The 14858-nt window shown below is 41.9% G+C and overlaps 2 protein-coding genes across 2 annotated transcripts in view; one reads left to right on the top strand and one right to left on the bottom strand.

Annotated features, from left to right (window-relative positions):
• LOC309338804 (uncharacterized protein) overlaps positions 1-14858 on the bottom strand; it is a 70783-nt gene that overhangs the window by 11640 nt on the left and 44285 nt on the right. Inside the window, exons 3-4 of the mRNA XM_081856272.1 lie at positions 13658-13724; positions 8663-8819 (exon numbers count right to left, since the gene is read on the bottom strand). Of these exons, the coding sequence (XP_081712398.1) occupies positions 8663-8819; positions 13658-13724 (224 nt within the window). The remainder of the gene's footprint in view (positions 1-8662; positions 8820-13657; positions 13725-14858) is intronic.
• THEMIS (thymocyte selection associated) overlaps positions 1929-14858 on the top strand; it is a 77241-nt gene continuing 64311 nt past the window's right edge. Inside the window, exon 1 of the mRNA XM_081856184.1 lies at positions 1929-2207. Within this exon, the coding sequence (XP_081712310.1) occupies positions 2117-2207 (91 nt within the window). The 5' untranslated portion in view covers positions 1929-2116. The remainder of the gene's footprint in view (positions 2208-14858) is intronic.

Raw genomic sequence — 14858 nt, 5'->3', positions numbered from 1 at the left:
TCAGGATCTAAGGTATGACTGTATATCTTTTCTGACCAGTTATGTTTCTGCTCTGTTCTTAAGAAAACAAACCTGCCTACATTTCTACTAAGTAATGAGTTTGATACGAGTTTCATCCCAGTCTAGTGCAGATGCATCATGTGGGCTGCTATTCAACCACAAGTGGATCACTTAAGATGATCAACAGGCACCTGTGATTTAGGACAGTTAGCCAAAGGCAAGAAATCAACAAACTGCACTGCCCACATAAGCTATACATTCAAAACATACTTCTTTGGTGAAAATAAATCTTGGTGTATACCCCCAAATCAGGACTGAATCCATTAGAGCTTCTGGGGTGGCCTGGTCCTGAGGTGAAATGGGAATTGTCATCTTCTGGCCTGCCGTGTCACACCCCTCTTCCACCACCACCACCACCACCCCACACTTGCTCTCACTGAACTCTGCAGGAGCTGGGGTACTCCTTAAAGTATTGCTGCTCCACCCAAGGCCAGGGAAGACGAGTAGCAATGCCATACTCTAATAAACCAACCACCCTCTTGGCAGCAGAAGGTGTGGCCAGAGTGCCACATATTGCACTTCCGTCGCCTGAGGTGGGCACTTTAGCCTGCATCATGGGTGAGCCAGCTCTGCTGGGAATTGCAGGTGAACAAACACAAACCCCTGTGTTGCAAAATGTAACAATCTACAAAAAATGCAAACGTAACACACTGGCTAATAACTGTTAGTGTATATATAATTGGTTATGATGTCATTCAAAATGAACAAATACAACGCATCTCACAAAATATACAAATAACTACAAGTTGTTATATATCTCAGAGTCAAACAAAGAATCAAACAAATCAATGAATAGCGAGGAATGCCAAGCCGACTCTCAAAGGAGGACGTCTCACAAAAGTCTCAAAGGGGGACGTCTCTCAGAAGTCTCAAAAGGACAGTATATCCAGAATAGTTCAACTGTTTTGGAGCACTTATCCACTAGCATAATCCCCACTAGTATGACTATTTCACTGATAATTATTCACTGATGAGGACTTTATTCCGAAACAGTTGAACTATTCTGGATATACTGTCCTTTTGAGACTTCTAATTTCAGGTGAGCAGAGTGATGTCCTCATATCTGGCCTGCAACCTTTCCATAGGCATCTGGTCAGCCACTGTGAGAACAGGATGCTGAACTAGGTGGGCCATCGATCTGATCTAGCAGGCTCTTATAAACTTTGTCCAAAGTACTCATCTGGTTTGTGTTTTGACGAAAATAAAAAGCTGGTTTTCTGACCCCAACAGTCACTTCTGCACCAGGAAGCCTCCTGTTCTCACCAAAACAATTCAGAGCCTTCAAAATGGGCCTGGTCTACACAGGCAACCAAACAACATTCCAGAGGTCAAAGCGACCTTCCCTCATGTGCTGAAATTACAGGGTGCATCACAAGGATGCATAAGCTAGACCCCCTCATCAGCTGCACCCTTTCCGTGCTCATCAGCTGCCCATTGTGCGCACACAAACATTCCTGCTACTTTTGACTAGCCAGGTTATAGATGGCACCTTCCCTTTAAACTATCTCACTTCCCTTATGAATGCTGCAAAACAACAGCAGCAAAACAGTTTCATTTCATCTGTTCAAAGACAGTTTGTGGCTTCCTTAAAAAGAAGAAAAAACAGTACTTTTTAATGTTCCAGAGGTTCAGTGTCAAACTATCAAAGGTTTAAGACAAGATATTATTGTTGTGTGTGCATCGTTGCAGCTGCATTAAGTACCAAACCATATCCTAGTTGGCAAGTTCTTTTGTTACCACCCTTTCTTTATCACTGACATAAACCCACTCGTATTTTGTATTTCCTGTAGCTCAAAAAGGCACAAGCACAAGCTAGTATATAGCCAGGTGCTGCCATGCATTTCTCTTAGCTTCCTATGACTGCCTTCCACCAACCCAACGTGAAGTCAGAGGAAGTGGTCTTCACTCTGAGAAAGCTCAAGAACCTCTCTCTTTCCACTGAAAGCTTGCTTCAGATTTTGCAGGCCTTTCTTTTTCTATGTGCAAGAGGTAACAGAGAGCATCCTACCAGGTATTTCTGTTTAAATACTTTTTTTTTTTAGCTGTTGCATGGACCATGGCCTCAAGCTTGAAGAATTTCATCCATTCCTTGGATCTAAACTCTCTCCCTCGGATTCTGCAAATCCAGTCTGGCTTTTATGACGAAGGTGAGGTTTGTTGTAATAAAATATTTCTAGCTGGGTGTACGTAGTGGTGACTAAGGTTTTAGCTCTGTGTATGGAACGTATTCTAACAGCTAGGAGATGTAACAGAATGACATTCAGCCATCATTAGCAAGTTCGCTTATAGTACATATTAAAGATAGCTACAGTGGTACCTCAGGTTAAGTACTTAATTCGTTCCTGAGGTCCGTTCTTAACCTGAAACTGTTCTTAACCTGAAGCACCACTTTAGCTAATGGGGCCTCCTCCTGCTGCTGCTGCTGCGTCGCCGGAGCCAGATTTCTGTTCTTTTACTGAAGCAAAGTTCTTAACCTGAAGCACTATTTCTGGGTTAGTGGAGTGTGTAACCTGAAGCGTATGCAACCTGAAGCATATGTAACCCGAGGTACCACTGTATAGAGAAGCAGTTACAGAGGAGGCTGACCCTGTGCTGTAAGAACATGGTAAATAAGTATCAAATATAATGAAGGGCAGGCTTTTGACGTAGCCAGCATTCATACAGAAGCTATTAAGGTAGAGCAATCCAACCTTGGGGACTCAGATGAGTGCAGATCTATTGCCACATCCCAAGGAATCCGGGCTCGTATCATGGGGGGGGGGGATGTGATTCTGTTTACAGGTTTGCTGTTGTAACTGATGAGCCTAAGGACTGGGTCCCGTGAAGGATACACAGGGCTTTGGGTCCATTGGATCTAAAGCTTATGCCCCCCCCAATCCTATTTCATGGCTTTCCACATGCTAGGAAAACTGGACCCTCCATCATGGCATATCAAGAGTGCTGTTCTCTACTGGTGGAGGCGGACAGAGAGAGACCTATGTGCCCTACTAAACTACCCCCCACCCCTAACCATCAGCATTGGCCGGTGTGTGTTAGTATTGCATTCAAATATTCCATGAAATGAGACATTAAGGTGACATCCACAACACACATTTAAAGCACAATTGTGCTACTTTAAAAGTCATGAAGAGAATCCTGGGAATTGTAGTTTGCTAATGGTGCTGACCTCACAACGGTACAGATTCCATCACTGCTAACCGACTACAGTGCCCAGGATTCTTTCCAGAAACTGTTAAAGTGCCATCATGGAGCTTCAGCTATATGATGAAGATGAGCAATTGTCAGGCAATTCATTAAGTCCCAGATCTAAGAAAAGCAATGCACAAAAGGAATGGGAACCTCCAAAGGTGCTATGCATACAGTTCCCACGTCTGGATCTCTGCATTCAGTACTTGGAATAAAATGTGCATCCTTCAAAAGATCATTGGTATCATTAGGTTTTATAGCACTGGTTATTGGGGTGGGAGAGGTGTCTAACAATAATAGTTTAGGTCAAGGTTGCAACCCACAGCCTGAAGGCCATGCCTGCCCATCACAAGTGATATTTTGTTGGCCCCTGAGACCCCAACCAAATCTGTCATTTTATGAAAATTGACTGCTCCCATGGGTCTACTTCTGTGATGTCATGAAGCCAGATAAAAAGATATATTTCCTCCAAGACCCCCCCCCTAAATTCATCCCTTTTTTTGCCATACCCACTTTTACATGTTGCCTTCAAAGTGTTGACTATGGATCAAAAATGGTTAGCCACCCACAGTTTAGGCCATTCTTGGTTTTTCTATTTGTTCTGTCTTATCTCTTCTTCTGCCTTCTCTTCTCTTTCCCTGTCCTATGGATCACTGCAAGGCTTCCTACTCACAGTGTAGCAGCTAAGTCACCCATCTCACTCACTGCCCCATCTCCCTCTTTCTTGCACAAATGACACAAAATAGGAAGTAATTCTCAGAAGGGTGGCCTGGAGACTAAGAATGGGTCTGCAGCAGGCCACATCAAATTGGTCGTGGGGAAGCAGCTATTCCACTTACATTTTTGTTCCCTTCACTGTGTCTATGCTTTCACCCACACCATTTAAATAAGGGAGCCGTTGGATGGGAGAAAGGCGGCAACCTCTTTGGCATTAAATTTTCATCAGTGCAACATTACTGTAATCTGTGTGTATGTGTGCCTTGCTCTAACATTGCTTTTGGTGTCTTTCTTTATTATGGGGAAAGCAACTGGAGAATCATTGCTCACCAACTGTGGTCCTCCTTATCTGTGCAAAGTTGGGGATCACTAAGACAAAAAGAATAGAGGCTATGGAACCAACAGTGCTTTTTGCATCAAACTGAATGCACATATACAACACTATTGCGAGGAAACTAACATCATACCCCATTCATTCCATATTGTATTTTAGTACTCACCATCGCTGACCATAATGTTTTACAGAATGCTCTACTTAGAATACCACAAAACCACATCAAAATAAAAGGAAGGCCCCAGAAACTATATTTTCTAATATAATTTGTCACTGTTCTATCTTGTATGAAGCCCATGTTTGCTTCAGTTACTATGAACACTGACCATAAAATGTAGTGGTATGTTCTTTATTAAAAAAAAAAAAATCTGTGGAAATATTGTCCTCTGTGCAGTGTTGATGTTTAGCAGGTGAACAACTGTTAGTCTCTATCAAGATATGACCTGGTTTTCAAACACAGGTTAAAGCTTAATAGCATATGTTGAGGTTTATCCTGTATTTTCATGTAAAGCATGAAGAGGCGGGGAAGCAAGAGATTCTCAAGAGTATTTTTCCATACATTCCATGCCACTACCATACCCTCCAACAGTGGCGTAGCGTGGGTTGTCAGCACCCGGGGCAAGGCAAGTAATTTGCACCCCCTGCAGTGAGAGAGAATGAGTGAGCCAGGTAGGGGCAGAGAGCTGCGAGTGCAAGCGCGCCCCCCCCAGATGTTGCGCCCGGTGCGGCCGGCCCCTCCTGCACCCCCCACGCTACGCCACTGCCCTCCAACACTTCTCTGGTGAAAATAGGGATGTCTGAAGGAAAAGTGGGATATTCCAGGATCAAATCAGAAACTGGGATGACATCTGTAAATATGGGACTGTCCCTGGATAATAGAGACACTTGGAGAGTCTGTACGAGGTAATTTTAGACAATGTGCATTATTTCACTTTTGAAGCATACGAGTAACATTTCTCTCCCCCATTCTACATTCTTCTATGATTTAAAATGGGGGGAGCAGGCTTTAAAGCTTGTCAGATCTGCTCTGTTTTCTTTTACTAGAACCCTCAAGATCTGCCAACCAGATAACCAGGTGCAAAAAAAGACAGTTAGAAACGAAGAGCACACTTTCTGAGCCCCAGAATTTGTTTTCAGTGTTAGCTATGCTCACCATCCTTTCACAGATGCAAAAATGGCTCTTGGTCTTCATTTCAGCAGCATAATATATGCAACAAAACAAAGCCATTTTGTTATATCTGTTGTTAAACAATTAGGAGTCAGAAACTCTTGCCAATCTACTCTGCAAAGCACACACACAACTTCTAGTAGATCCCAACCTTCATTCCGCCCACCCATATTATACAACACAGGAATGAGATGGCCCAACAGAACTGGCCAAGAAACCTACTGTCCATTACTGTAGCCTGAACACCATTATAACTTTGTGAGAAACAGAGAGGAGGAAGTAAGAGAAGCAACTATGAAAAGAGGCTTCTCAAATATAATAATTTGTTAGTTCCTTTCTGATCAGCAACTGAACAAGGTATTTAACAATAAAAAAAGTAAATATGATTAACATAAATTGAAACTCCGCTATATCTTCTCTTCTAGAATATTTTAGTAAATATTGACATTTAGCAGTCTAAGCACATAGTATGCTCATTGATTTTGTAGAGATTAGGGTACATGTTTCAGTATCTCCTCACTGAAGAAAGATGCCTTTTAAAAATATCAATACAAAAAAATTCCAGGGGGCAAGTAAATTTAATTTTCTGCTGGGTTAATTGAACCAGTGGCAGGGAAGCAAAATGTGTAATCTTTCCCTAGAGAAATGTAGAGCTGCCCAGAGCCATTTATTTAAATAATTCATATTACACATGCTGTGAACATGTAGACACAGCATTGGTAAAAATGGACTATATATTATCTAATTCTTAAACTGGGCCTTAAACTTGGACATCATGTAATTTCATATGAAAGAGGAAGTGGCTTGCCCACAAAACCGTATCTGTCTGTCTGTCTGTCTGTCTATCTATCTATCTATCTATCTATCTATCTATCTATCTATCTATACATACATACATACATACATACTCGCTAAGAAAATACAACAACAATATGAAGGATCCCTAGGTGCATACACAGGGACAAAGAGCCAAAAAGCAGAGGCACATTTAGGGCCATGTGACTGGTTTAGTTGCACTGGATGCAGAGCCTTGGGAACAACACAGGGGACTTCACAACTATTATTTAGAATGGAGCACGAGAGGCAGGGGGACCAAATTTGAGACCCCAAGGTTTGTCACTGTAAACAGTCTGGATAAAAGTAATCCAGTTTTTTACTTTTCCAAAATCCAGAGTAAGGCACTATCTTTATTGGGCCAACTAAAAGGCCACAAAATACTGAAGAGGCTTATGAACTCTTAATCAGGCTGGATGTCATTTTTTATATTATTATTATTATTATTATTATTATTATTATTATTATTTATTAAAACTGGTATACAAGAAGAGTAATAAATAAATAAAAATGTCTGTGCAACAACCAGTACCCAAAAACCCCCAAGCAAACCTCAATTGCTTTCCACAACCAGATTCCAATTATTTAGGAAAAAAGTTTTCCCTTGATTGTCTGTGAGGAAGGAAAAATCAGGACAGTTTCCTATCAAGACATAAAACTACTTCTGTTGCAATTATGAATATTGCATAGATCCATATGCATGAAAAATACAAATGAGTATTAACAACATGTGGAATGCCTAATATCTTGTCAGGCTTGAACGTGAAAATAAGTGACAGAATGCTGGTGGAGATTTTAACCTTTTTTGTTGTTGTTTTCATGTAAAATTGTGTCATTTGCATCAAAATGCTTTTAGCATTTATGTAATATGGCCTGCTTTTCATTTGCTCTGCTCAGGGCAGCTTACAACAGTTTTAACAGAACAAAAATTAAACAATCAACAACAAAATTAAACAGCAGTAAGAAAAAAGTGGCAGGTATAGGAGGTAAAACTAATCTAAAAACACACACAGAGGAGCAGCCACAAAAGTCCTCTGGGGAGAGAAAGATAATTATAAATATTGTTCAGGCTGATGGTGTCTATTGCAGGCAAATAATCAGACTCCAGACTATTGGAATGAAGACCAATAGGTACAAGAATAAAATGTGTGCTTAATAAAATAGAGAGCAAGGTTTATAATCCAGTTAGCGTGAAGATTAAAATTGTTCTAGTTCCAACTGAGTTCAAAAGACATGAAATGCAAATAATTAACTGGGCTGTAGAGAATGTTTAATAGTTCCTCTTTCGGGTTATTAAAAATATTTTTGTTAAAAAAGAAAAACCAAGGCCTTTTTGAAATTAATTAAATATCATATTATGTCATCTAATGTTTTCTCAAGGGTTGGAATCATAAAAACAGGCCACACAGTTTATTGAATTAAATGTTTACTTCTCTATGTGCCAAATAGAATAAAATAAATGGCAGATGTTTCTTCTATTTATTGCTTAGTTCAGTAACTGTTTTGTGGGGGGAGGGGGTTATAAAATATAATTGATCAGCAGAGTCTCAGTCCTGCGGTGGCAAACTTTGCATGGTTTCAAGAACACATTGCTTTAAGAAAGGTGTTATCCCACAACAAAAGGTCACAAATCGCTGCAAAATGTCATAATACTGTCCCACATTCTGCTGATTCCTTATCTCACCTCGCCCACACCTCCCAGCTCCAAAATGACTAATATTTTCTATGAGTCCCATAATGTTATCCCTTGACCCCACTCCTATGCATCTCTTGGTTTCCAACTGCCCTCTCATCCATCTGAAACTGAGCAACCTGAACAAGCTGCTTGTATAAATTAGACTAGTCAAGACCTTTCTGGATCTGTAATATAGGCCCTATATTGACAAAGGGAACACGCAGGCAAGGAGCAGAAGGGGGTTAATTCACTTATACATTACTTAAGGATGATGTTTAATATCAGCTAATTCTGAAGTTGAGAAGCAAGACAAACAAACAAAAAGGTGTTTTTTTCTAAAATAAAAAGCTTCTGAGGTGTCAGCTTACTCTTTCCTGTAAAATGATGGCACTTACATCAAAGCTCTGTCACTGCATGCAAAGTTCAAACCCGCCAGATAAATGAGAAACAGCAGAAAGTGTCATAAACCCATCAGGGGAGAAATAAATCAAAAAAACAGCAGAAGTGATTTTTAAAGGATTTGCCTAGGATAGAAATAGCTTAAAGCTCTTGACATTTAAAGTTTTACTATTGCATGTTGAGAGATAAATCTATGCCCCTTGCTTCTTCTAAGGATTGGGTAGGTATTTGCAAAACCTGGATGTCCTGAACAAAAAGCAGTCAGCTAACAGATATGTACAGTACTAACCTTCGCAAAGGGAGCTCCCTCTGCATATGTTTGTACATAGGTGGCTGAAGGTCCAGGTGATACGGCTTGTTTCAACCCGATCCATTCACTCACTGGGAAGATGCCTTCGTGGAGGCTGCAATCACATAAGCTCCACTGAGCACAGGGGAACGAATTCCTAGAAAAACAGGAAGGAACACAACTAGGAGTGGAGGAATGGCAAGGAACAAGCTGCAGAAGACACAGCAGCAGGTGTTGGCGTTAGAAATTAAATTCAATATACAGCAGCTGGGATTCATGAAGCCCCTGAGCCATGCAGGTGTCAAGGTTTCAGAGATTTCCCTTTTCGTTTAAAAGGCCACTGTCCTTGAGCTGATGGGGAACAGGGATGTGAGGGGAGGGGAGTCCAAGCTGCACTGCTACCACCCACTCTGGTTCTGGGGACTTGGAGGAGGACCCCTGCAGCTCTAGCATTGCAGCAGTGAATGTTTTATTAAGGGATAAAAGATGGGGCCCCTTTGCAGGATTTAAGAACATCACTGGAAACCTGTTAACTGCAAAAACCCCAAATGTTGGAGTGAATCAGATAATGTTGGGTTTTGGACTGATACCTATGATCCTTGAGCATAAATTACTGAGGGGTGTTTTTTTTTGGGGGGGGGGGAGATGCTGCCAAATGACTGCAAAACCTTGGCACCAGTTTGGAGTGAATCAGACAATGTTGAGGGTTGGGTTGGTACCTGTGACTCCCAGTTTGGGTATCAGATGGGGGCCACTACAAAATGTGGGGTGGGAGCACACTGGATGTAAACAGGAGAATAAATCATCATCATGCAGCTGTAAACTGGATGGTAACTTTAGTATTTTACACTCTAGTTTTGAGGATTGATCTTTCTTCAGGGTACTATATATAGGGTTGAATTCAATGGAAGTTACTTCTGAGTAAACATGAAGAATTGCTCTATGAGTGCTTAAAAAATGATAATCTATAGCTTTACTTAAAAGATCCCTGCGTTGGAAAAGTACATCTTCTCAGACTAAAAGGAGCATTAAATAAATGTATTTTAAAACCCATTGTTTTCACTTGTTTATATTTACCTCAATCATTCTGTCATAATGCAGTGACAGAAGGCACAACTTGTTTCCTCTCATGTAGTATACAAACTATCTAAAATTTACAGCGTTATCTTTCAGGTAAAGTAAAATATTACTGGGAGACTTAATGACAGGAAAATCTCATAAAAAGAAACCACCATAATATTTCTCTCTCCCACCCCGCACCCATTTAACATTTTAGAAGAATCAGAGGGAAAAGCTATTCAACTAACTGTTTGGTTGCTTTGATGTGATCACAGCAGTGGCTAATGTGGATTTGTTTTTAAAAAATCAGGAAAGAGGTTGTAAAGGGATATAAATGTAGTTCTTATTGAACAAAGTAGCAATCTCAAAAAGGTGGATTCAAAGGCATCTAAGTTCTTTAATTCCAGCCTTCAGGGGCATTGTTTGATCCTAGTAAATAGACTGCATTATTCCAGTTTCCTCTAAGATGAGTATGCAACATCTTTCTTCAGTTGAAAGGAAGATTCAGTATTTCTGCTTAATTACCTTTATGTCTTTGATGGATTTCATGCTTTCTTTGTGCAGAAAAACACAGGAAATTTTGCATGATGACAATGAGGAATGCATTACATTTTATTCTCTGCATACACTATGAAATATGGTGCATAGCATAATCTACTCCGGCAATGTGCTTTTGATTCTTACATGCATTGCATAGACCCTAACGTATTACTGGAAATGAGGGGTTATCTTAAAAGTCACTTGATCTCACTCCTTGTCAGCAATACCAGGGAAATGACTTGATTACAGGCGGCTCAAATTACTTTGTTTCTTGACTGAAATGAATAGCTTGATCCAGGACATTCTGTACCACACTTGAGAAGATGGGCTACATTTCCATAAGTAATGTCATTTGTATTTACTTACCACACATGTGGTAATGGGCAATGTGTCAATTCTGCACTCAAGGCAGTTTAAAATGTAAAATAATGGCATACAGTCCAATAGACATTCCTGAATCAGCAGGATCACTGATGAGGCTCTGTAAACGCATCTGCAGTATGTATGCATGTAGGAAATTTTTGCAGGTTATAAATAAACACATACCGTATTTTTTGCTCTATAAGACTCACTTTTTCCCTCCTAAAAAGTAAGGGGAAATGTGTGTGTGTCTTATGGAGCGAATGCAGGCTGCGCAGCTATCCCAGAAGCCAGAACAGCAAGAGGGATCGCTGCTTTCGCTGCGCAGCTATCCCTCTTGCTGTTCTGGCTTCTGAGATTCAGAATATTTTTTTTCTTGTTTTCCTCCTCCAAAAACTAGGTGCGTCTTGTGGTCTGGTGCGTCTTATAGAGCGAAAAATACGGTATATAGGGTGGAGTAACATGCGGGTGATAGACAGAATACAAAAGAGGTAAAGAGGAAAACAGGGAAATTCAGGTCCCAATTATTTCATAAATATACATAAGGTGGGGGTGGTGTCGAAACCTCTGATTTTGCGAGGCTGAAATACAAAATAGTAAGAATCAACTCCTGATACAGCCTACCCCTTTTGATCTGCCCCACCACCACTGGAATACGGCCTCAATAGCAGGGATGCAGGTGGTGCTGTGGTCTAAACCACTAAGCCAGTGGTGTCCAAACTTTTTTCAAAGAGGGCAGTGGCGTAGCGTGGGGGGTGCAGGGGGGGCCAGCCGCACTGGGCGCAACATCTGGGGGTTAGGGTTAGGGGGCACAAATCCACAGGTTAGGGGGCGCAAATTACTTGCCTTGTCCCGGGTGCTGACAACCCACGCTACGCCACTGAAAGAGGGTCAGATTTGATGAAGTGAAGAGCCGTGAGGGCCGACCAAAGGGCCAACCAAAGTTGTTGCACTTTTTTAAGGATTGAAATTATTGAGCTTTTTTTAAGGTTGAAGTTGTTGAGGGTTTTTTTTAGGGTTTTACCCCATAAACTTCCAAAGGGGCTGGATTAGGCCCCCAAAACAGACTTTTGGGTTTGCCGATCAGAAGGTCAGCGGTTCAAATCCCCACGACATGGTGAGCTCCCATTGCTCCGTCCCAACTCCTGCCAACCTAGCAGTATGAAAGCATGCCAGTGCAAGTAGATAAATAGGTAAACAGTGTTTCTGTATGCTCTGGCTTCCATCACGGTGTTCCATTCCACCAGAAGCAGTTTAGTCATGCTGGCCACATGACCCGGAAAGCTGTTTGTGGACAAATGCCGGCTACCTCGGCCTGAAAGCGAGATGAGCGCCACAGCCCCATAGTCATCTTTGACTGGACTTAACCATCCATGTGTCCTTTACCTTTTTACCTTTTTCTTTTTTTACCTATGGCCCCAATAAGGTTTTCCACAAGGGGAAGTGATCATTTAGCTGAAAACAGTTCCCGCTCCATGGCATCGCTTTCCACCCTTATGCCTGCTGATTATGATGGGAGAAAGGAGTTAATGGGGACAGAGTGTGAACCTTTGCCACCTTAAAAGCAAAAGCTTAGGAGTAAACCCTACACAAATCCTGAGTGGAGTCCTAAGGGTGGCATCTTGTTATGCCTCCTCCTGGCAACTCCTGCAGCCAAGCTGGTGGCAAACGTATTGCTCTGCTTTCCTTTTGACCACATCAGCAATGTCAGAAGGGGGTTCTTGTTGTGTGGGTAGCTCAGAACCACCATACACACTGCTCAAGCTTGTACCCCAGGGAGGTCACTTTAGTGCTTCTATCATGGTAGTTTGACTTGACCCCTAGTAACACACTCCATTCTTTCTTGAGACCAACAACATTCATTTTTAGTAAGTACCATTGCCCTTGACACAGATTACTGTAACTTCCCTCAAGTTGGAAACTTCTGCTTGCCTTGAAGAAGCGCTGTTTGCAAATCTCTTCACTTGTGGCAAAAGGTGTTATTTCCCTTATACGTAAGTCATTGCCTTCTAAGTCATTACCATGCCAGGAACTGGTAATTCAGGATTTCCTGATCGACTTTTGGGTGATCTGAAGTAGATTGGGAAGGATTCCTGACTCCCTGTTGTTTAACAATGGCAACTGGGAGCTCAGGCCTGGCACTCAAAACAAATTCCAGCACTCTGTTGCAACTGACTGCTTCTGGTGACTCTCAGGGTTCTAGGAAGAAACAAAATAAATCTTGCAAGACTGAACTCTGCCCACTCTTCACTTTTCTAGGCATGTGCAAGTACCCACTGAAACCACGTGCCTCTTGCCAGTCCTTTCCCTACTTTCCACTCTTGAAACAGCTCAGAGAGATCTAAGAACATTCCAGACTTTCCCTTGCATTCTAGGGAAAGTAGGGAGGGAAAAGAACTTCTGGGCAGGCTCAGTCTAGGTTGTTCCTGTCTTTCTGCTGCAGGTAGCATAAAGGCAATTGGAATGTTGTGGACAGCAGTGGCTGTGTTTCCTATCACCCACCTGGAAGAGATAAAAATGGTCCATTTATATGAGTAGCTGCTAAATAGCCTTCTACCCACACATATGCCATGAGATGTATTATCTGCTACTAGCAATGGGTTGTTTTGACTCCTTACTTTTCACAGGCTTAAAGAAAGAAGGTTCATAACCCAAAACTCTGTACATTCTAGATTGTCAGGAAGCTTGTGTTTCTCAAATTATTTTGTTGTGTTGTTGTTGTTGTTGTTGTTTTTTAAAAATAGGGTGGTTTGTTAAATTTTTCACCCTGGCCTGGAAGTGTGTGTTGTGTATTAACCCAATGGGACATACTGAAAAGGTGACCATGTATATTATGGAATGCAAGAGGAAACTGAAATTCCGGGCTCAGTCTCTTCATCCTCAGTTCTGCCTTTCCTCATTTCCTCCCTCCGCAGCACAACACAAGTGCAGTTAATTACAGGGTCCTTGAAAAGGGGATTCAACTCTCCTTCTTACCAGTTAGCCTTGATTTGAAGGTCTGCAAGGGACTTCCCTGCTGCACCCTGTATTTCTCACCTGCTTAGAGGCAGAATTGGGGCACCAGTCAACAGGACCTGCCAGCAAGCAAGACAAGCAGAAAAGCCTGAGAAAGCAGAAAAGAAACAGCTGAGACATGATAAAGCTGTTGACCTGGAGATTTAACAACTCCTCACAACTTGGGAGGAGGGAAGGAACCTAAGAGGAGGGCAATTGGCTGGAGCCCTGGCTGAGCATCAGGTGAAAAGTGATGCTTAACCTGGCTAGGAAACTTTCCCAGAAGCCTGTCATATTGCATCTTCTGAGAATCAGCTTATTTAGATGCTGCAGATGATTAACGGACAAGAATATTTATTCTGTTCATTGATACCACTTGTCACAGAGCATACCATTCCAAAATGTTTGCCAGCAGGAAAAGTGGCATAGACAAGGATTGTCTGTGTTGAATGGCACATGGAATTGTGGAGCTGGAAAGGACCCAAGCGTCATCTAGCCCAACCTCCTGCAATGCAGGAATCACAATGAAAGAATTCTAGACAGATGGCAATCCAACCCCTGCTTAAAAACCTCCGGTGAAGGAGAATCCACCAGCTTTGGAGATAGCCTGTTCATGACTGATCAGGCCTTGACAAATACTGTGAGATCATTCAGCATAGCAAAGTACAAGGCAACAGAAACAGAATAACAGGATGTAGCTTCTGAGATGCAAGACAAAATGCCCTTTGGTTGATGAGGAGTGCTTATAACACGCATCACAAGTGATAAAACCAGTGCTGCAGACAATGGCTTAGGGGGCGTTTCACTCACCCCCACCTCCACCTGCCTACCACCATTTTTTACTTACTCCAATCAGCCCTCATCTGTTTAGCAGCAGTTAGAGACTGATTCCCTATTGGAGGTTACTGTGTTGTTATGTGTGGATGCATCTGTTTTTGCTTCACTTCTATCTTACTGGGTCAATAGTTCTTAAGCCATAAGGGAGGAACCCAGGTTCCTGGTCCTGCTTGCAGGCTTTATTGTACATCTGCTTTGCCACTGTGAGCACACAATGGTGGACAAGATGGGCCTGTGTCTTGATCTAGCAGGGCTCTTCTTATGTTCTTATACCATAGAACTGAGATTCAAAAAAGCCCAGAAATCAAGCAAACCTGGGGAAAACATGTAGCACTTTGGCTAAAAATATTTGGTTCCTACATCCATGATGAAGATAAGAAAGGAAATGGACTGGAAGCAGGTTGTG

This window comes from Podarcis erhardii, assembly GCF_964252035.2.
Source record: "Podarcis erhardii genome assembly, chromosome: 3".
NCBI lineage: Eukaryota > Metazoa > Chordata > Lepidosauria > Squamata > Lacertidae > Podarcis > Podarcis erhardii.
Note: the sequence above shows the minus strand (reverse complement) of the source record. Positions and strands in the feature narration are given on the sequence as shown.